We start from the raw sequence: 23379 nt of genomic DNA, 5'->3' as shown, positions 1-23379 counted from the left end.
TGAAATCCTCAGACTTTAAACCACCAGCTGCTTGAATAACCCGACCAGGATCAGTACTCCATGAGCACGGACTCCACGAGACACTCACAAATCCTCCACTAGCAACGGCTTGATGCTAAAAGCAACCTGGTAGCAGCCTTACCACTGAATGAGAAATCCCGAGGCAGGATAGTCACCCAAATCCTGCCGCCACCTCTGAACCTCACCACGTCCCTGCCAAAGGATCTCCAGTTCAACCCTAGAAGAATCACACCTGCCCACCTCTCCCATTGCTAAGGGGAGTGGATCCTGGCTGCTGCCCGAGCAAAGACAACTGGATTCTAGAGAGGTTCTGCCCTGGGGTTGTATCTGGCATGAGCTTCCCCAGTCAGATGTCCCACAGTCATGCCTAGGATGCCGAATTACCATAAGGAGATGCCGAAATTGCCAGCTCCCCTCTGCTGGCGATGAGATGGCACTGCAATGGGGCACGGCCAACTCATTGCCGCTTTCAGTGCCATGCGGGAGGAGGAGTGGCCAGGTACAGCCACCCCCAGAACAGCCGACCAGTTGCTCTAAACTTGTGCCCCGGGCCAAAGCAACCCTTGAATTGGGGAAACATAAGTGTTGCCTAAAGCCCCTACAAGGCCAAGTTTCCTTATGTAAAATGGGTCTAGAGAGATGCCCTAGTTTAGCTACTGTCTCTATAAGTAACTGCTTCAGCAGAGAGCTGCTTGGGGCAGGTGGTGGAGGGGGACAACTATTAGAGATTCATCCCTCCCTGTGGGATTCATAATCCAAGGCCTCTTATTTGGGTTCCATCTGTTTTTGTGGTTTCCCTGTTTACTCACGAATCCCAGGCACAGCTCTCCAAGGCTGCCACGCTGCTGGCCGACCCAGTAGCCAGGCACACGCCCACCTTCTGCAGCACCTGCATCCCAAGGAGGGAGGGGCGGGTTCTACCTGCAGCCTGCCCCCTTCAGACTCCTCATCCACACAGCTCGCTCCAGCTGCTGCCTTTGGAGATGCAGTTTGGGGTTTGTCTTTACTGCACGTCTCATAACTCCCAAGCAAGGTTCAGAGTGGGAACGTGCCCCTTCAGGCTGGGCAGACACCGCATTCCTGGTTTGATTTGGTTTGAGGGAGGGAAAGGGGAGGATAGGCCAGTCTTTGCCCCAGGAGAACGGTCTCAGCGGGCCAAGGAGGGGACGACAAAGGTTCTGTTCAGGGGACGAGACAGAGCCCGCATGGGACCTGGCTGCTGCTCATCCCTCATTCCCCAATGGCGCGTCAAGGCAGAAGTCCGATCCCCTGCCCTGGGCAGGCAGCGGGATGAGTTTTGCTCCTGATGCTATCATGGCGGTCAGTAATGCTGAGCATTGTCCAGAAAAGGTTCCAGGCAGGAAGAGAGGTATGTCAGCCTCCCAGCGCACTCCACGTGGCAAGGGAAACAGGGGCCACTGTTCCCAAGACACACACTGCGTTGTGCCTGGGTGTTTGTCTCCGAGGGTACGTTGACACAGCCGCTGTAGTGTGAACACGTACCACGGCAACGGGAGGGGTTCTTCCATCCCTGTAGTAAATCCACCTCCCCGAGAAGGAGTAGTTCAGTTGACGGAATCACTCTTCCATCGGCCGAGTGGTCGGGTTAATTACAATAGCACAGGGCGTGAACTTTTTCACAGCCTCGAGTGATGTAGTTAAGCCGACCTAGTTGTCCAGTGTTGACCAGTCCAGGATAAATGGTGAGAGATGGATGGGAGAACTGGACATGCCCACAAACAGTAGAGGGGTTTCTGGACGAGGCTGGACACCAAAGCCGGAGGAGGAGTATAGAGATCAGGCCTGAGGAGCGCAGACAAGCTGAACAGGAGACTCAGGGCGCCCTTGCAGTCAGGACTACACGGGTAGATGCTGCCAGGACAAGCCATAGAACATGGGCAGGATGGGCTGAAAATCAGATGGCTTCTTTTCACACCAGTCCCAGAGATGGAGCCAGTGAGGGAAGAAGGCAGCATGCAACCTGGGCGGTCCCTCTGCCCAAGAAACGGGGTATGCGTGCTGGTGACAGCAGGGAGCCAATGGGTTATGAATCCCAAATGTACCCCAGGTATTTTAAATGTAGCAGATGAAAAATGCTCCCAGCTGGCCACCTCCCCTCCCCACCTACCTGGCCCAGCAGCCATTTGCAGAAAGAACAGGCTGCCTGCTGCAGGGCCACAGGGAAGAGGCAACCTAGCATGCAGGAGAGTTAGGAGCACTGGCTGTGAGGTTGGCCAGCCCCACTGACTTTCCCACTCCCCCTGCAAACAGGAAATCATAAGAAAGGCCGTACTGGGTCAGACCAAAGGTCCATCTAGCCCAGTATCCTGTCTACCGACAGTGGCCAATGCCAGGTGCCCCAGAGGGAGTGAACCTAACAGGCAATGATCAAGTGATCTCTCTCCTGCCAACCATCTCCACCCTCTGACAGACAGAGGCTAGGGACACCATTCCTTACCCATCCTGGCTAATAGCCATTAATGGACTTAACCACCATGAATTTATCCAGTTCTCTTTTAAACTCTGTTATAGTCCTAGCCTTCACAACCTCCTCAGGTAAGGAGTTCCACAAGTTGACTGTGCTCTGCGTGACTGCATCCCAGTCACCCCCGAGGAGCGGGGGACACATTCTGATCAGCAGGGCCTCCCTCAACCAGTCAGGTGACCCCACCGCCACCCTGCACAGCAAAAGGAACCTCCACAACATGCTCTTGTCCAGACAGGCCCCTGCTGCGGATTTCTCCTTCCCCGGAAAGACGATGACCCCAGGTAGAGACAAGCTAGGAGCTGCTCCAGGTGCCCCTTGCAGGCTGGCTCCCTGGCACTGCCAGTGTGGAGGAGAAGGGGAAGAAGGGATGCAGGCAGAGAGGCCACACACTTCAAAGCAAAGCTGCCTGCACCACTGGGGAGATCAGGGCCTGTGCTTTCCCAAAGGCAGGGGGAGGGGAAGCTCTGATCTGAAGCAATTCCCTTAAGTCAGCCAGGGCATTCTGGTTGCTTTACAGCTGTCAGCTTGCCAAGCCTCNGGCTAATAGCCATTAATGGACTTAACCACCATGAATTTATCCAGTTCTCTTTTAAACTCTGTTATAGTCCTAGCCTTCACAACCTCCTCAGGTAAGGAGTTTCACAAGTTGACTGTGCTCTGCGTGACTGCATCCCAGTCGCCCCCGAGGAGCGGGGGACACATGCTGATCAGCAGGGCCTCCCTCAACCAGTCAGGTGACCCCACCGCCATGCTGCACAGCAAAAGGAACCTGCACAACATGCTCTTGTCCAGACGGGCCCCTGCTGCGGATTTCGCCTTCCCTGGAAGGACGATGACCCCAGGTAGAGACAAGCTAGAAGCTGCTCCAGGTGCCCCTTGCAGGCTGGCTCCCTGGCACTGCCGGTGTTGAGGAGGAGAGGAAGAAGGGATGCAGGCAGAGCGGCCACACACTTCAAAGCAAAGCTGCTTGCACCGCTGGGGAGATCAGGGCCTGTGCTTTCCCAAAGGCAGGGGGAGGGGAAGCTCTGATCTGAAGCAATTCCCTTAAGTCAGCCAGTGCATTCTGGTTGCTTTACAGCTGTCAGCTTGCCAAGCCAAGCCTCCTCCTCCTCCAAGGGGCCTTCAGGTTTTTGTCCCCCCCCCCGCCCCCTTCTGTTTGAAGAGGTGATTAAGGCTCAAATAAACCTAGCTGCTGGGAATGGCCAGGAAAGGAACCTAAGGCAGACAAGCAACTGCAGCCAGTCGAGGGGCAGAACGACGGCAAACGTTTCTGACATCTCTCTCCGCGCAGAGTGGAAGCCCAGGCACCCATGTGCATAGAGCTGCTGGATTTGTGTGTGTCAGCACCCAGAGCGTTCTCCCTGCACACTCTCCCTTCACAGCACACCAGCTGCCACGGCTGCAAAGAAAGTGCCATGAGAGTCTGTGGGTAAAAATAACGGAGACGTGCACACCTGCGAGGAGGTGCAAGCGACAGCTGCCGTTGCCTAGGCCTGGCTGGAACAGGAAAGCAGCCGCCGTGCCCTGCGCGGATTCCCACTTTCTGCTCCACTTGAAGGTTTCAAACACTCATCCAAGGGAATTTCAGGAAGGAGACAGTGCAGCAACGCAGCTCCCATGGCGGGGACAGCGCCATGGAGGACAGCAAGGTGCTTTTCCACTGTATGAGGGTTGGGAAACTGCTCCCCAAAATGATCGTTTTGAATGCAACCATCTTCCCCCAGATTTCACAGGAGCTTTGTTGTGAGGGTGTTTTTGCACATTTAAACCACTTCTGACATCAATCAAAATGCAAACGCCTCTGTTCTCTTGGGCTTGGACGTGTGGCTCTCAGAGTGACCTGCGGGGTGCGAACAATTCCGTCCTGGGAGCTCCCGCTGGGGTGAAACCAAAGAGAAACAGAACCCCTTTAAGAAGTATTGAAACGGCAACTGCTCCAGTGAGCGATAAGGTAGCACAGATTGGGTGCGACAACTGCTGTAGCCATAGGTGCAGACCCGCCTCACACCCGGCAGCCGGCAGGATGCAGAGGTGGTAGAACGCACTTCTGTTTTCATTCCCTCGTCCACACAGACATCTCCTCCTCCAGGCAGCGCTAAAACCCTTCCGAGCACCTCGCCAATCAGATCCCTGCAAGCTGTGCTGAGCCCCGCCTCATGTAACGATCCCAGCCCTCTGCCCCTCGCTCTGCACAAACCCAACTCGCCCAAGCACAGCGCTGCTTGTGACAAGGGGATTTACAGCCCGGGGGCTAGTTAATCAGCTACCCTGTGGCTTATCGTTACAAGGGGGGAGGCTTACAGCTAACTAGGAAAATCCTAGACAGATAAAAGAAAAGAGATGAAAAAGCCCATTAAGATAATCTGGCCCATCTCGCTTCCAATTTAAGATACAGTCCCCCAAGACAGAGCACATCAGACAATAAACTGACTACACCAGCTCTAAAGAAGAACTCAATCCTTTTGCTTAAAGGGATTCACCTGCAAATCCATCAGGATGCATCTGTCAATAGTTGAGCAGTTAGAAACCACTCTCTGGGCCAGATGTTCAACTGGCATAAGTCAGCATAGCTTGACTGAAGCAAGACCAATTGACACCAGCTGGCAATCTGGACTGGTGTCCCCCCCCTGCATTCTCTGTGGAGATGGAGCACGAAGTCACCCCTTGAGCCAGTCTGCACTGGAGCTGGTTTGAACGCAGGGGTCCCAAGGCCCGCCTCGCCCCTGCACCCCAGAAGTCAGGTCTATGCTGTTTGTGACACTCTGCTCTAGCCCCAAGATTGTTTTCCATAGGTCATGGCATACTCAGCATGGACACGCTCAGAAGCCTAGCATGCAAATGATGCATTTCAGACCCACCTTGTGTAACGCGGTCCCCAAGGCAGCGGTTCAGCGTTTCCTAATTAACAGCAGATGTGCTTTTGGGAACAACATTGGTAACAATGATTTTTCATCAGCGTGATGGATTTGTGACTGTACTTCTCACCCACGCCTTTAAGAGGCTTTCAGAAGGGGCATTTGCAGCTCACATCCTGCGACAGTACTAGATGGCTGCCTATATCCACTGGCCAACACCACTGAGAATGTCGAGATACAAATAAGTCTCACTTGTTAAATAGTTTTTTCCCCTATGTGTGTGATCTCTGTACTTCTAGAAGTAAAGGAGGATCGCGTTAATCGGAACCAAGCATAAGCCCCGATCCTGCAATCTGTTCCATGCGGGCGGAACAAAGCAACATCACGTACTAGCTGGCTTCTCCCACACGACTCCGCCCAGGTCCTTCCCCCGAGATGTGACACCCGCTACTACAGTTCTCTCCTCTCCCTGCCAGTCCGTGGCAGTTTGCAGATGAGCAAATCATACAGAGCAAATAAATTAACCGGACAAATTTAATCCCTTCTCCTCCTGGAACACTTACAAGCAGGTCACGGTCTAGTCGAGATCCGAAATGACTTGCACATCTTGTTTTAGCTCTCTGGATCGACCGTGAACACTCCTCTGTGACTGGTCACTATTTGCTCTTTCGTTTCGATTGGTCAGCCAGATCACATGGCACAGTTTCCATGCGTGGACTGAAGGGGTGACCACCAGTGCAAATTCTAGCATTTGCGTATTTAAAGCGCGGTTTCCGGATAGACTCGCCTCGAAGCCCGGTAGCAGCACCGTGCACTCAATGCCACGGCTGATGGGATTGCGTGATCATCGGAAATGCCCACAAGGACACGTGGGGGAGTCACGGGCTCGCCTGCTTCCAAACACGGGTGGTTCCAGATATGCTGGCAATTCTACAGATTTATCAGAAGTGCCACAAGCTACTGTCAGAATTTAACACCCCCCAGGAGAACCTGCAAGGTAGCTGTGGCAGCAAGACTAGAGGTGAGGGGCAAGCAAGCTTGGTAGGGACTGTGCGGAAAGTCCCTAGCAGCCCGTGGTACGGCAGAGCCCCAGTGAGGCCGAAGGGACAGGGCTTTCTTCAGTGCTGGAACGGGATTCCTGAGACGACAGCACAGAGCCCCTCAGAGAAGAGTCTCCCTGTTGAGTTAGCAGCACAGGCTGCAGCAGCTGCCAGGGGGCTGGGTGAGGAGAAGCCGAGCTGAAGAGCAACACTCGGTGGGGAGCAGGGTCTTGTCCAGCCTCGTTCTTAACTTGACCTGGCTCTCCCAGTGTCTGCCTTTCCACCTCTCTGCTGCTGGCAATCAGAATGCAACTGAAAATTAACCTACGCTAGGAAACATCCCAGGAGGGCCAGTCCCGCCCTGGCAGGGAAAGGGACTTGATGCCCAACACGTCTTTCCACCGCTCTCAGAGAACTCCTGTGAGCTGATTTCTTTAGCCAGGAGGCAAGTCTGCCTGATGCCCTTCCATTGCCCAATATTACCCTTGCCCTAGAACCAGATCAAAGGAGAGTCCAGGGAGCTACGAGGGTCACAGCCCAACGGGCCTGGGGGTGCCTTGGTGCAGGAACACGTCTGGACTCCCAACAAGCTGCACAAGTTCTCCTGAGCGTGCAGCGTCCTATACCCAGCACACACTAATCCAGTGTCCTTCAAAGGAGGAACAATTCAGGTCACCAGGAGATGGCCACAAAGCCAGTCCTCACGCTCCTGGGGTCCCAAGCCAGGACACAGCACAGTCATACCATACATGGGGCAGCTGGCACCACCACTTCAGTGCCATGGGAGGGGTGGGACCCTCAGGCCAACGCTGGCTGGCCGCCAATGTTTCTGCAGCAAGGGCACGCCATGAAGAAATGTCTAAGAGCGAACAGGAAGAACTTATCTTTCCCTGGCTGTGAGCTTCTTCCAGCGCAGCTGCCCCAACGCCCGTGAATAGGCCTGTATGGGGTCCCTGCATTGGGATAAACCTTGGTGGGGTTGAGTCTATCACCCCCAAACAGACTCTGCTTCAGGCCCATCTCTCCTGAGACCTCAACACTCACGAACTTCGGGGAGGTTCAGATCCAGAACTGGCCCCTTTCTACATACCAGGCTGATCCCAAACTCTGGCTATGAACACCCCGAACCTTTGGCTGGTTCACATTCTAGATCCAGACCTGGAGACGTGGGCCTGTCTCTAATGAACAAACAATTGCAGCTGAGTTTTGCAGGGTCTTTCATGCAAAAACCACTTCCTGATGCATCACAAAAAAGAGCCCAGTGGCAGATGAGGCCTCAGATCTTCTCCCGCCTGCTAAGAAACTTCCCCAATCATCCCCCAGGGGCTCCCCATTCCCACTCAGCCGTTCTCCCCCTCCCCCATAAAACCCTTCCCAATTCTTTCCAGCTTTCCTCCTACCCTGACCAGCCGTTCCCCCATTTCAGAATCCCAGATCTGTCTCCTGGGCTGGCACCAGAGAGAACTTCCCTGGCAGAGGGCAGGATGCCTCGCTACAGCTCTGCAACAGAGGGGGCCGAGAACACAGTCATTGGACCGGAGGCGATTTGTAAATAAGAAGGGTTTTGTTCCATGTGCTGTTTCCAGCCCTGAGGGCTCAGCGCCATTCAAAAAGGACCCGCTAGTTTGCTTTTATTCATTCATTCCAGACAGCCTCTTCTCTCCTGACCAAGGGAGAAAGGGGCCGGAGCAGGGCCCCAGCTACGAATAGCTCTGTCAGGAGTATAACCTGAGCTCTGCTGGGCTGTTGTTATAACTGGGCTTTTCTTAGGTCCCAGCGAGGCAGTGTGAACTGACCACAGCACTGGGAGCCAGGGACACGAGGTTTCTGCTCCCAGCTCAGACGCTGTCTCCCGTTGAGTCTTGGTGAACTCGCTTAGCAGTGCCTCGGTTTCCCGATCTGGATGAGGATAACAGGGGCTGGGAGGATTAACTAACATTTGTGCAGTGCTTTGCAGACGTGAACGTCGCAGAATTAAAAGCACAACGTACTATTATTAACCCCCCTGGCTGAACCCTGAATGCCAGCAAAATGTCTCTGTGTTAATAAGAACTCTTATCTAGCACCCTACACAGGAGCATCTTTAGCCCGATTTTACAAGTGGGGAACTCGGGCAGAGAGCAGAAGTGACTCGAAGGTCACACAGCAGACCAGTGGCAGAGCTGAGGGTAGGACACAGGTCTCCTGAGCCCTAATCTGGAGATCTTGCCCCTAGGCCCCGGCACCTCCCTATTATTAATGGAGAGCACAAAACAGAACAAGTTATGCCACGAGCAGCGTCTCTGGAAAGGAGCTGAGGAGCTCCCAGGAGGAGGATGCCAAGGGCATACACATACGGCAGCCGCCCCGGTATGGAAGGGAGCTGGACGGTTCTCCCAAAGGTTCTGAAGGGAAGAACGAAGGCTTTAGAAGCACATGCCTGTGGTCTATGCCTGTCTTCAGGGATCCAGGATGTAGATAGGTTAGATGAGCTGTCCTAGCCCTGCTACATAGAATCTCAGAAATGTAGGGTGGAAGGGACCTTGAGAGGTCAGCTAGTCCATGGCCCTCTGCTGAGGCATGACCAAAGAAACATAGATCATCCCCTCCAGGTGTTGGTCTAACCTGTTCTGAAAAACCTCCAGCGTCAGGGAGTCCACAACCTTCCTTAGGTAACCTGCTCCAGTACGGACGTTTTTTCTAACATCCAACCTAAATCTCCCTTGCTGCAGATTAAGCCCATCACTGCTTGTCCTACACGACGTGGCTACGAAGAGCAAACGATCCCCCTCCCCTTTATAAACAGCCTTTACATATCTGAAGACTTATCAGTCTGAAGACTTCACTCTGCTTTTCTCAAGACTAAACATTCCCCAGGGTTTGTAACCTCCCCTCGTAGATCAGGATTATTTTTGTTGCTCTGCTCTGGATTCTCAGTAGAAACAGGGATGGAGGTTTGAGCAATCTCCATCACCAACATACCTAAAGTTAAGCTTCCACAGTCATCTTTAGCTGCTTAAATACGTGGCCTAGTTTTCAGAGATACCGAGGACTTTTGACTCTCATGGACTTCCCTGGAGGCTGTTGGGAGTTCAGAGCCTTTGACAAACAGGCTACTAACGGAGCTGTGCAAGGCCCCAATTTAGCAAAGCAGTTAAGTACATGGCACCGAAATAGAAAGGACTTTGGCACGTGCTGAGGTGCACCATTGGACTGGGGCCCAAATATGAATCTAGGAGCCTCACTTGAGGCACGGAGAAGGAGAAAGAATCGCCCCTCTTCTCCAACCTGGCTGTGTGCAATGTCTCTGAAGACACCCCTCAGCAGAGAGCGCCGTCCCTTTTAACGGAAGGAGAATTCATGCAGATCTAGTTCCCTCCCCAAACTCGGCCCAGGTAATGACCATGCTGGAATCACAGACATTAGACACCTATTAGCTCATCTGTCCATCTCTCAGGGGCCGATGCAGGATTGGTGCTTATGACACATTTAGCAGCGCTTGTCCGAGAAGAGCCAAGATACAATGCTGATTTCCCTGCAGAGTATTTGGGGAGGACTTCAGGGTCAGTCACTGTCTTCTCCTCTCCATACAGGAGGGCGGCGTTTATTCTGCAGTTCTTACTTAAGAGTCAGGCTGAGCCAGGTCAGCAGTGCTTGTCACAGAAAGAATCACCCTGAGAAGGGGACAGTGTGCTCCGTGATGTGCCTCACCTACCTTGGCTGCTTCTCCTTCGCCAGCACGTGAGGTCTTCTCCAGGGGTCCTTAAAGTCCCTTTTAAAGGAACCTGGCAAAATCTTAGCCACCTCTGTCAAAAGAGCACAGGGGGTGCGGAGAGGAGGGATGCAGAAGGTTAGAAAACAATGCCCGGCAGAGGGGTTCAATCACAGAGACAGAGCTAAGAGGGCACAGAAAGCGAATTATTAGGAGCATGGCCTGCTTGGTGCCTACTCCCAGGCTCTGGGAAAGTGGGGGACTCAGACCAGCAGGGAAGGGAATAATGTCCATTGCAATTAGTGATATTAATGCGAATATGGGGCATGATTCAAAGCTCACTCATGTAATGGGAGTCTTTCCACAGACTTCCTTGACTGAATTTAGATCAGGCCCATTTTTGTTACTGTTACCAACTTACACCGTATGGCAAATCTCAAAGCAGCCAAGTATCATTAACCCCGTTCTACAGATGGGGAAACTGAGGCACATGGAGAATTCAAGTCTGGCCCAATGTCACACAGCTAGTCAGTGGCAGAGTCAGGGTTTGAACCCATCTCTCCTGACTCCAACACCCCTGCTCTAACCACTAATTCACATGCCACAGCCCTAGTTTAAGGACAAATTCTCAACAGACCAGCCAAAAGGAACTGGTCTCAAAGATGGGAATTCCAAACAGAGGGGGGGGGAAAATGGATGCTGTTCAAACATGTATCCATTTACCCCTGGTGTATTTTGCATGGTGCTGAAGCAAAGGCTGGATGGTCTCCAACAGAGGTCCCCTTTGCCACATTCCTGCACGTGGGATATCAGGATTACTCCCATGTCAATATACGGCAATACGATACAAACACAGGATCACCGTGGATACAACAGAGCCTCTGCCTACCTGCAGCTGGAGGTGCAGGCTCTCAGCTTTGTGCCCACAGATGAACTGGGGTGGAAAACATGAATGCAAAATTTGCAGATGCACTAGTGTTTGGCCCGATTTGGGCCAGTTTAGCCTAGAATCTTAATCTTTAAATGTGACCCACAAATTCTTTAGAGAAAGTGAAATCTGGAAAGAGACAAAGGGAGGGACTGTAGAAGGTTTTAATAACAATCAGGATTTTCTTGCTGAAATCGGGTGTCATCTTGAGAGGAACAATAGTCCAGTGGCTAGAGCACTAGCATAGGACTCAGGAGACACAGGGTCGAGTCCCCCCTCCACAGGCTCTCCGTGTGACCCGGGGCAGGGGCAAGGCACTTAGGCTAGGTCTACACTACCCGCCTGAATCAGCGGGTAGAAATCGACCTCTCGGGGATCGATTTATCGCGTCCTGTCGGGACGCGACAATCGATCCCCGAATCGACGCTCTTACTCCACCAGCGGAGGTGGGAGTAAGCGCCGTCGACGGGAAGCCGCAGAGGTCCATTTTGCCGCTGTCCCTACAGCGGGGTAAGTCGGCTGCGATACGTCTAATTCAGCCACGCTATTCGTGTAGCTGAATTTGTGTATCTTAAATCGACACTCCCCCCCCATAGTGAAGACCTGCCCTTAGTCTCTGCCTCCATTCCCCATCCCTAACAGCACAGCCCTGCCTCCCAGGGGGATTGTGAGGATAGGTACATTAAAGCTGTGAGATGCTCAGCTGTGGACCATAAAAGTACATACAGTAAGACATCTTCAGCTTTTTAAAGTGCAACACAGGAAAACTATCCACACAGGGAGAGTTTCTCATGATAGTTTAACTTCATTCTCACTGTGGGTAGCAACGTGTCATGAGAACCTGACGACACCATGTAGGGCTTTATACCTCAGTTACCTGTCTACGCTACAATTGCTGCCCTAGTCAGGGAACCTGGTTACTGCACAGTTTCAATTAGAAGTGTAGAGGGAAGCTGTCTATAGCGGAGGCAGTTTTGCCTAGTGGATAGAGCACTGGGACTCAGGCAAACTAGGCTATATTCCCCATTATGCCACTGACCTTCTTGGTGACCAGAGGCAAGTCACTCCACCGCTCTGTGCCTCAGTTTCTCCATCTATAAAATGGGGATAATGTACTGACCTCCTTTGTAAAGTACTTTGAGACCTACTGACGCAAAGTGCTATAGAAGAGCGAGACATTATTAATTACTACTAACGTCTTTTTAATCCAGTTAGAAGGAACACAATTAAGGGTCCATCCACACTGCAAATTGGAACAACTGTAACCATGTTGGGGAACTAATCTGCTGTGTTGTTGTGGTCATCAAGTGTCATGACTGACCTGTAATTCAGAGGGTAGGTGAGCCATAGCCTATGGTTTTCCAGTTCTGTTTTAACCCAAGTTTGCCACGTGCAATGGCCAGGCAAGCTGCGTTTAACCTGGTGCTAACAGAGACCATTTTTTGCCACATGTTAAAAACAGCGCCCTCTTGCAGCTAAAACGCTTTGCCGTCCTTTCATCTTCCAGCTCCGTTGCAGGGACTGTGCTGGGATCGCACAGGGCAAAGCAGCTCCCGTCACATCCGAGCTGTGCTGAACATCACAATGGGTCATGGGAGCGTTTGTACACGGCAGACGGGCGCAGAGACCTTTCCCCACACGCTTCGCTTTACCTTTAGCCGTATCACAGGCAGGGTTCTCCCCAAAGCACCCTCTCCGCTGCTTGAGGTCCGGACAGGGGGTCCCTCCATTTCGGGGTGGGACAGCGACTTGCCGAGTCCGGTCTTGGCTACCGACCCCACACAGGGAGCTGCACTCACTCCAAGGGCCCCAGGGCCGCACCACGCAGTGGATGGCTGCTAGATAATGAGATAAAAAAAGCGGGGAGGCAGGGGGAGGGGACAGAGAATGAGAGACAGATGGAGGGAACGAAAGCGAGAGGTGGGAAATAGGAACAGATTGAACCAGAGAAAGAGAATGAGCAACAGGAAGAGAACACGAGAGGGGGAATAAAGGAGTGTGTGAAAGAAGAACAAAGAGGGAGGACGAGAGATCAGTAGGGCAATAAAAGTGGACACCAAACATTTCCCATCCCCTGTCCAACAGAGAGTAAGAGCCCGACCTTCTTAGCAGCACCCTTGATGACCAGCTCATTTCTGAGTCAGACAGCAGCATACAGAGACAGAGCAATGAAAACCCTGCGGATTTAGAGGAGGCCAAACAGACCAGGAACCCAGTCGATCAATAAAGCCTCCTGTCTCCATTGGCAAAACATTCTAACTTTCCTGCCTTCTGACTCACTGCATCCATCTCTCTGCATCTCTCCCACTCCCTCTGACTGTTCCCACCACGCTCGGCCCTCCTGCCTAGACTTCCCATCGGGTCCCACATGGCAGGTAACCTTTGCCAGGAGAGCCCGCCTCTGTAGCGCACCCAGCTGTGTGAAATGGAAACTCGGGAAACGTTTGCCTCTTAGCGGGGCCTTGCAGGGCAGCTCAATCCCAGCGCTTGTCAGTTCACGCTATTCAGCGGGCGGGCATGTGACCTGCCAGCAGTACCAAGGGTGGCAGGCGACGGCAGGAGAACCAGAAATCCTGAGATAGTCACACACAATGCAGCAAGGCCCAGGGGGCAGTCAGCAGTAAATACAAGGTCTACTCCCAGATGGGAATGGATGTACTATATCTACACAGCCCCTACAGCACAGGAGCCTCCTAAAATTCAGATCTATCATGCAATTGGGAGGAGGGAAAAGGTTTAAAGGTTTAAACCAGCTCCCATGATTTTACCCTCAAGTCTCAGAAAAGCCCCAGATATGAAAGCCCCAGCACCTGGAGTCCTGTGATCACATGAGAATAGCAACTTTTTAAATTTAATTTAAAAAAAAAAAAAAAGGAGACAACATCTAATCCTCATGGCTGCGAAGAAAAGCTTGAAAATGTGACCCTGGCAGGATACAATGCCAGAAGGCAAATAAAAAGAACCCAAAAGCTGTTATTTCTAATAATCTCGTGGGGGGGGGAGGGAGGAGGAGGAGGGAGGCTGACTCATGGCTTTGAATGCTTGGGGCTAGTGACACTGATTTTAGGAAGAGAGAATAGGCCTAACTCAGCACTGCATTACTCTAGTTTTCCCTGTGAATGCAGCTGAAATATACTGGTGTAAAACTATGGTGGTGAATCAAGCCCTATATTTGTTGTTTATTGCATTAAAAACTGCGCCAGATTCTCTACGGGCATAAGTGGGCACAGCGCAATGCTCCGCTGATTCCAGTTCAGTTGTGCCCATTTCCCCTAGCAGAGAATTGGTCTCCCAACACTGAATTAAGCAGGTGTGGTGCATTTGGGTGGTTCCAGACAACATGCAGCATGAAACTGGTATGCAGCAGATGAACAATAGACAAACTAGGGTTCATGTTATTAAATGCATCTCATGCAAACGGTCAAACACTCATGATAGTGCTGAAGCAGACATTCAATGACAACTGTATCATCTCAAATGTTAATGAGGATGATGTCTCAAACGATAATTGAATGAAATGCTAGTTACAACATTAAACATTGCAGAAAAGATGGAATGGTTATGGGTAGGCCTCCAAGAGTTCTGTGGTTCAGTCAATCTCTTGTGTAAGAAAACAGTCAGGCACACAGAATATTGCAAAAAGTAATCTGGATGTATGTACAAATGTGACAACAAACAGGTAACTCGAATCACCCAGATTCCCTCTGATTGTAACAAGATGCAAGGAGACCAGAACATATCCCCAATCCAGAAGTACTAGTTCATATTAACTCTAATCCTAGAGATTCATCCATTCATGCCAAACCAAGATAAAGGCAGGTGCATACAGCCCATAATCAGACGTTAGGAAAATATCCGTATTAAAGAGCAAGAATCCACCCTCTCTCTCCCCGTCCCTGTCCTTTCCCTGACATTTTCAGCCTGTTTACAGGTCAAGGCTTCAGCAATTTTGAAACATGCTCTCCCAGAGTCAGCTCTCTGTTTAATACTCGATGATGCTCATTTTAAGTCATTAATAGCAAATAGCAATCTCACTTGTAAAACACTTCCAACAGTCTGAGACTTGGTCTTTATTCGGCTCGCTTGGACATGGGAATTACTTGTGCCTACTCGTGAAGTCTTGAATCTCAATTCCAACTAACCAGCAATTAACTGCAAATTAAAAAAAAAAAAAAAAAAACCACCACACACACAACTGAGTTTAAACCTTTAAAAATCCTTTAAGATGAAAGAGCCATTGTCGGACCTTTGAACCTTGTCAATCAAAACCATAAGTTAACAATTAAAGAATTGTTACCCCTCTGATAATTAAAGAATGGCTTTCTAAGACCATCTGATTCTATATCAGGTTAGCACGAGTATCAAGGCTGGTGATATCATGTTAGCAAGGGTGTATTTCTAATATACACACACATTAGGGACTTGCATCTGCAAAAGGATGGTTAGATACATAAATGTCCCTTTGCAATTATAAACACTCAACTTGCACCCACTTTCCATGAGAACTGTGCACTCTAATTGGGCATCCAATTTCACATACATCTTCATACATGCAGTTGTATGCACGCATTTGTCCAAGTCAGGCCCTACCAAGGCAACTTCATTAAATGATTATTATCAAACATTTATACCATGGGAGTGTCTAGAGGCCAAAGCGGTCAGAGTCGCATCGTGCTAGGTGCTGTACAAACACATAAAATGACCGTCCTGAGCAAACGTGGATGTTACTTTGGTTCCTCTGGATCCTTGAGATGAACAGGTGCAAAAACACCCATTAGGTGAACTTTGTAATGGGAGTAGCAACCCCTCCCCCCACCACCACCTTGATTTGGTATCATTTTACTTATCAAAACAGGTGGCCCCCAATGGCAAATAAAAGCCCAGGTGCTTAGATACCTGACTTATCTGCAGGTTAAAGGGGTTCCTAACAACCTTTACAGCTTGGACAGAAATCGGAGAACAATTTAACATATGGTCTCTAGCAGTAACAAGGGAGGGCTCTTAGGAATTGACTTGTGGTGAACGGCCTATGCTGCTGCTTAGAGAGGGCACGGTGTCCTACGGGGAGCAGTGGTGGAGCCAGCCCGGGGAGGAAGGTGGGGGAGGGAGAACGGGACACGATGGTGGCACCTTCAATTATACCCACTGGCCTGCTAATTTTACATGTTACCATACCTGTGTATTATCACCAAACACACACAGTAATGCAGCAACTATTCACTGGGTGCCTCCTCCTCCACCCCCACTGAGATGGCACCAGCCACCTGCCCTGCACCTCAACTCTAATCCTGGCTTGGCGCAGAGGGGAGGCCCCCGGGGGGAGCAGAAGGGGGAAGAAGAGAGAAGAGAGAAGGCTGGAGAGTGAGTCTGCCCCACACCTGGAAGCAGCAGCAGCTCCTGTCCTGCAGGGCCGGGTCCGGCTCCCCACTCCGGGCGTTGCAAGCTGGTGCATGGGGTCGCAGTACCATTCAGGTTTGGCCAGGATGGATGGAGGGGTGGCTGAGCCAAACTTGAGTGAGTGGCATTATAACATGACCACGCCACCTGACCCTGCGTGTCATGTCACAATGCCCAGAGCAGGAAGCCAGGCCCTGACATCACTTGGCTGTTGTAACTGCTGAAAAACCACCTCTCCTGGCTTCATTTCCAACTGGATCTCTTTGGGAGCCTTTCCCTTCCAAAAGGAAAGGGGATGCATTCACACTGGGGACTGCAATGGAATTACTGTATTGTGTTCCAGTTGGACCTACAGACCACAGGACCCGGTTGGGCCAGTCAACCCTACCCACCCACTCAGCAACAGAACCCATTCCTGATTCTCTCTCTCTCTCTCTCTCTCTGACTCTGCAACTCTTCCTCTGCATCTCTGCATTTGAGAAGAGAGAGAGAGAGTCCAAACACCCTAGGAGCTCCTTGCTGACTTGCTCCAAGCAGGGCTGGCGTCATGGTGACCGGAGAACTTGCTACTTCCCCCAGCACATTGATCAGAGACTCTCCAGCTCGTCCTCCAAAGGAGGGGTCCACGACAAACAAACTTCCTTTCAAAGGGATGCTGTGGACTTAGACCCCCGTCTTGCAATGGGATTCTCTAGCATCTTAAGACTGTACGGTGCCCCAATGACTTCACTGGGGGTCCATGCAAGCAGAGGGGTATCTCCTGAGAGGGGAGGCCCCCAGCTTCAGGAGTGTTTCCAGGAGCTCTCCCTCTCCGCCAAGGGGACGGTTTCCCTGAAACCAGCGGAGCCCAAGCTCAGCGGCTCACAGCTGAACTCGCCAAACCTTTTGACAGCGAATCTGTTTCTAACCCAACAAGGTGCGGTTACATTGTTCACAGTTTCCCGACCCTTTTATTCTTGGGCAGAGGCCACTGCTCTGTAATCCATCTGAGTTGTGACTGGGCTAATCTCCGGGGAGAATAGGGAGGGCTTATTGGCACTGTTTTCTCCCATGAGCACGGTGACTGACATGCCCGGCATGGGCACTTGCTCTGCCCCCGAACAGCTTTGCATGCGTGTGTGGGAGGGGGGGGGGGGTCCCCTTTGCAGTGGGGGGAGGGGGAGTTGTGCATCACCGCAAAACGCTGCATTAACCGTTCACCTCTGCAGGCCTCTGCTTAAATCCCCCAGACTGACGGCCCAGCCTCCAGGCAGATCATATTCCCTGCCCAAGGCCTGGCACAGTTCTGGTCTCTCTCAGCAGACCAATGGGACTGCGACAGAAGAGGGACCACTGCAGGGCACGAATGAGGTGCGAGACGCCCACCAACCAACCATATTTATTCCATCACACCTGCCCACGCCGGGTCAGATTACACGCCTGACGCACCAGCCATCACACAGGGTCGCTCTGAAACACCCACAGCGCCAGCACCAGCTGGGCTTCACCGCTGTTCCCTCTGCTCCCATTCTGGTGCACCCAAGGAGCAGAGAAGGACTTGGCTGACAGCGTAAGTGCCTTGGGGGGTATAAAGGGAAGAAATCAGCAGCGGCTCTTTACTTCCAGTGGGGGGGATGAACTAAAGTCTCCCCTCCACCCCGACACTTCTATCCAGTGAACCACAAATGTAGCTTCCCTCACAGGAACTCAGCCCGCAAATCCTTCCCACCATCACCCAGACTTGGACACTGGTCAAAACACTGAGGATCATACAGCTCCTGTGGGCTTCATTGGGAGCCAGAGGGAGGGAATCACACCCCATCTTTCTAATATTTACCCCCCTTGTTAACATCTATACCCCCTCAGAGTACAGGTGGCATAGGAATGGACACAGTCTGTTTGCACCTAACTTGATGCATTTGGAATCAGAAGCAACTGTAGCAAACTACTCACCATAGTTCCACTCCACGCGGAGCGCATTTCCGCCTTCCTTCCCACTCTTCCCCTTGAGGGGAGGGGAGAGGCAGCGTTTGCCCAGACTGCCTGTTCCACACTTGACTACGTCCGTGTCACCATAGGAACCACGTGTGAGAACCGAGCTGCTATCCCACTGAACGCCATTCACCAGCTCTGCAGAGGCCACGGATGGGCTGGGGAGGGGAGGAGCAGCAGACGGGAGGGTGGGTCTTGGGAAAGAAGGCAGGTTGTGGGGAGGAGGATTTCCACAGTTGAGTGGGGCAGGCTGGAATATCAGGTTTCAGTAGAGGGACTCAAAAGTAGCAGGCAACGTTGGTGGGGGATTATTCTGAACCCCTGGATACCCAGAGGCATTCCACACTGCATGAAAGGTGAACTCCCTTGAGTAGCTCTTCAATATGGGGCCAAGCCGATGCCTCACTGCTACCCATAGCCTCAGTCTTGATCTCACACACACAGACCCAGAGGGGAGCGGCTAGCGGAAGTGCCCTTGACTTATTCTAGCTATGGGCCCTACCATCATCTGTGCCTTTGTCACCCCAGGCAACCCCACATCTGATTGTGAGGTCACATCCACCGCCACCCTCCAGAGATTCCAACTCCCAGCCCGGCCACCCGGAGAAGTTGCAGCACCTGCCTGCTGCAGCCCTTTATGTGGCCATGGGAGTGGAGTGCCCAAAGAGGAGAAGCAGCACTCATACCGTTCATCATAAACTTGCAGATTGCAACCAGGAGCTTCTGGCTTTGAACTCTCTGGAACATCCTGGGCCTTTTTGTGGTGCCCAGACCTGACTTATTCCCAGCATTTGTTATCTCATTGTGGATCAGCTGCCTTCCATGCCAACCAAACAGCACCAGGCTGTCCCCTCGTGGGAAGCGCATGGCTGACTGCCACAAAGCACAGCATGAAGGACACACTCGGGTTCAAATGCTCGTGGCCCAAGAAGACAGCAATGTGGATGTGGCCAGGGTGGGGTTTTTAAAACTTGCTTGGAACATGAAACACGTGAGTCGGCTGGAGCCCTCGTCCTGGGGCTGTCAGCCTCCTGGTCAATCAGTCGCGTTGGAACATGTAACTGGTGGCTCCTTAGACATTAGACATTCCCCAACCACAGGGCCTGCCTGCCTCCAGCAGACCTTCTGCTATCTTTGGTCCCACCCAAGCTAACTGCAAAGTGAGCTCAGGCTCTTTGTGAAACATGGAGAGAGAGAGAATAAGCATCAAGAGCGAGTCATGTCACAGAGGGAGGAACAAACAGAAAGAGAACTTCTAATTACTGGCAGCTCTTCAGACCTGCAGCACAAGTTTCACTCTGTGTTTGTTCTCATTTCCACATTGGGGAGATGAGGGTCTCCCTCCCCAGCAGCTGGCACATTGCAGACATCTGTTCTTGCCTACAGGCACTGCTCCAGGACAAGAAATCCTCGCTCAGCTCTCGCTAAGCAAGGGGGCTTGGGAGAAAGGAAGGGGTAGGGAACGTTCTCATTGCAGTCATTTTTCTCTTGTTCACTGATGCTAGAACTTTCCACTTCCTAGTTCATTCTTCAGTTAAGCTAGGGAGATTGAAGCAAGTGTCCTGACGTTCGTGCACCATGGAGTAGCATGCCAGTGTCTGCACCGCCAAGAAAGATCTACAGGAGCGGGTCAACTGATTTGGGCTTGCACTATGGGGCTAAAAAGAACAGTGTAGACTCAGGCTAGAGCCTGGGCTCTGAAACCCAGCAAGGTTGCTGGGTTTCAGAGCCCAGGCTCCAGTTTATTTTGTCAGATGGAAGGACGGGGGGGGGGGGGGAGTATTCAGTAGAGCAATGTTTTGATGAATGGAATTCAATGTGGTTTGCTGCAGAATTAAAAACAGAACTCCAAACACAATGTCACCTCTGAGTTTAAGAAAACAATACATCTCTAATCCCCAAATAAAACTTTTCATTTGGTAAACTGTTTAGATTTAGAACTATTTGCCTATAAATATTTACATTTAATAATTGGGCCACACTATTTGCAGCACATACACCCAACTTCATCCCTTCCTCCGGTTTGTTTTTTTAACCCTTTTGAATACTTCCTGATGCTCTGAAATATATTTGGAGACCAGTTTTTGTTTTCTTCACATTTTCGTGGGTCAGATCTTTAACCTGTTATCCACTAACAGCTTGAAATGTGTACTTGGTGGGACTGAGATTCAGATGTGCACGCACTTTCTTTATTGTGTGTATCTTCTAGATTAATACACAGCCTTACTTCAACAGACTAATGTATTGTCGTAATACATAGATCTCATGCAATGGATTGTATTTTCCTAATAAAAACAAAGTTATTTGTTATATATTTAAATGATACAAAAGGTGGAAATCAGGGGGGAAACAAAACAACAACAACAACAACCAAAACACATGAGTACTACTTTTTGTAATACCCAGGATTTTTTCAGTAAAAATCAGTTTAAACTGAAAACGAAGGGGCTCAGGGATATTCCAAAGAGCAAAGTAAAAATCATGCATGGGAAGAATTGCTCCTAGTCATTACACATGCAAATGCAGAACCGTGCACTAGCAACTCTATATAGAAAGTGATTGAAGAACCCGTCCAGTACGTCAAAGGCAAAAAGGTAAAGACGAGGTGCCAATTTAGTGGATTTCAATGTACACCTCTACCCCGATATAACGTGACCCGATATAACACGAATTCGGATATAACGTGGTAACGCAGTGCTCTGGGGGTGGGGGGAAGCTGCGCACTCCGGTGGATCAAAGCACGTTTGATAGAACACAGTTTCACCTATAACGTGGTAAGATTTTTTGGCTCCCGAGGACAGCGTTATATCGAGGTAGAGGTGTACTCTGCGTAATCCATTATGAATCCCCACAGCATTAGGAGCGGTGTCCTCTCTGTAAACTCCAGGGCTCTGGGAGACCTATGAAAATAAACATCTGCGTATGGGTGCAGCCAAACCCTCAACATCTGGACTCTAGACCTGTGCCAACAACAACAAGTTGCTGTCATTTAAGGAAAGGTCACTCACAGAGACCAAACAACAAGCATTCCAAGCACCGAAAAGCCCCAGCAAGCAGCTGTCTTGGTTTGGCAAAGACGACGTTATGGTTTCATGCGGGAACCGTCCTACCCAAATGACGTCTGGCACTGCTAAAGAGATGAGGAACAAAGAAAGGAGGATCAAGCCAAAGGAACTGGATGGAGCTGTTCTGGATGTATACTGTCAGAGTAGAAACACAATCCTCCTATAACAGGTGCTATCCATGGCTACAGGCTACCACTGGGCATGTTAGCCAACCTGGGACACAGCACCCAAAATGAAGACAACTTGCTGGATGGAGTAAACTTGTGCTGGTCAATATCCTCCAAGTGCCTGGGGGCTTCAGATTAGACCGGATAAAGACAAGACCAAAATGTGTGAACGGCCTTGACAGGTTCTCCCATCCCTGCCTTCTGCAGGGCTGCCGGCCCCTTCTTCTGAGGCAGCTGGTCAGTGACTGGACACTGGGCTGGGTGGGTGGCTGGTCTGCTCCGATCTGGCAAGTCCCACGTTCCTGTTCGCTTCAGATAAACCCCCAGAAGTTTGGTGCTTCTCCCAATCTCTGTAGTGTCCTGACAAAAGGCTCTCTTGGAAGATTTCCAGGACTTCTTTGTCCTGATCAAGAGTCTCAGAGTCCCGGGTTTTCTGGCCAAAAGCAGGAAGACCAGAGGCAGCCACGGAAATGGCTTGGGGGGGGGGGCGGGGGGGGGAGAAGAGGAATGAGAGAGAGATGTACAAACCCAGCATTGCTAGGAAACAGCAGATGAGGTATCCATAGGGATCAATGGTAGATGGGCCAAGCTAGCCCAGCCCACTGGCTCTGTGGGAACAGGGCAGCACTCTATGGCCTAGCTGACTGTTCTCCTGTCCGGCCCAGAAAGGAAACAAAGCAGATGAGAATTTCAGGGTATTTCGGAACTCCCTGCTGCCTTTGTTCACATGTGACAACCTGTGGCATGTGCCTTGGCTAACTGGCTCAGAGATGGTGCCCTGTCATTTCAAAGCTAGGAGCGGTCTCCCTGCATTTCAGCCTCCTGCACAGGACCCGTTGTCTCGCTCTCCTGAGGTCACCCTGCGCTGGCACAAACTCACAGGAGAGGGTTCGACGGACTGAACGTCTACGCAGAAGGGAAAGAAATAGAAATAAAGGGGAAGCGCAAAGCGATTTAGCAAACGCCAAGGAAATGCTCCCCCAGACGGCCCCTCTTCAGTTCCTCCCTCTTGCTCCCCTTTTGTTTTTCCCTCGTCTCTCTTTTAGAGCCTCTTCCCTGCGTCTCTTTCCCTTTCTCTGCATCACTAGGATGGGAGCATCACTGTGCTCAATGCAAGGGGAGAACGCTACAGCAGTGGCCAAGGTGCGTCCCGACTTCCTCCAGCAACGACTCGGCTAGACAAGGAGCACCCGCCGGCCTCCCGCTAGCCCCGCTGGCTCTTCGCTTTGCTGGCTCAGCAAGGCTGGGAAGGTATCAGGAGTGGCTGGCTGTGGCCCTGTCACAGGATTTCCCATCACCAAGTCCCTGGGCGACGAGCGGTGACATGCACGGCCCCCTCCACAGGCCTATTGGTGCTTTTCCTACTCTCCACACCCGCTCTCCGTGCAGTGCGCCCTCCGCCAGCCGGTCACAGACACTGGGCAATTCTGCTCTTAATCACGCGGGTGTCAAGAACAATGGATTCTCCTGAAGCTTGTGCCTCAGCCACACCCAGCTTCCTCATCCAACTGCCCTTCAGCAGACACCACCGGGAGTGACAGCTGGCAGCTAGCAAGGCCTTGACACCCACTACGGAGCTCCAAAGGGCCCAGATCACCCGACACCCACAGCGAAGCCTCAATTGACCTACAACAGCAGAGCCCTTATCCCCATGAGATGACAACACCACAGCCCTGGGACACAAACTCTACATGGTGCTGAGGCAACAAGAGGCAAGAGATAGATTTTTTTAAATAGCCTCAAATGCACCTTGGGC

The 23379-nt window shown here is 51.4% G+C and overlaps 1 protein-coding gene across 2 annotated transcripts in view; it reads right to left on the bottom strand.

Moving 5' to 3' along the window:
* Window positions 1-23379, bottom strand: part of LOC117888111 (somatomedin-B and thrombospondin type-1 domain-containing protein-like) — a 33437-nt gene that overhangs the window by 4434 nt on the left and 5624 nt on the right. Inside the window, exons 2-3 of one of the 2 annotated variants that reach the window (XM_034791213.1) lie at window positions 12676-12861; window positions 10099-10189 (exon numbers count right to left, since the gene is read on the bottom strand). In XM_034791213.1, the coding sequence (XP_034647104.1) occupies window positions 10099-10189; window positions 12676-12861 (277 nt within the window). The remainder of the gene's footprint in view (window positions 1-10098; window positions 10190-12675; window positions 12862-23379) is intronic. The other variant, XM_034791214.1, reaches the window with a different exon arrangement.

Source organism: Trachemys scripta, chromosome 15 (assembly GCF_013100865.1).
Source record: "Trachemys scripta elegans isolate TJP31775 chromosome 15, CAS_Tse_1.0, whole genome shotgun sequence".
NCBI lineage: Eukaryota > Metazoa > Chordata > Testudines > Emydidae > Trachemys > Trachemys scripta.
The sequence above is the reverse complement of the archived record's forward strand: the minus strand, read 5'-3'. Positions and strand labels throughout refer to the sequence as shown.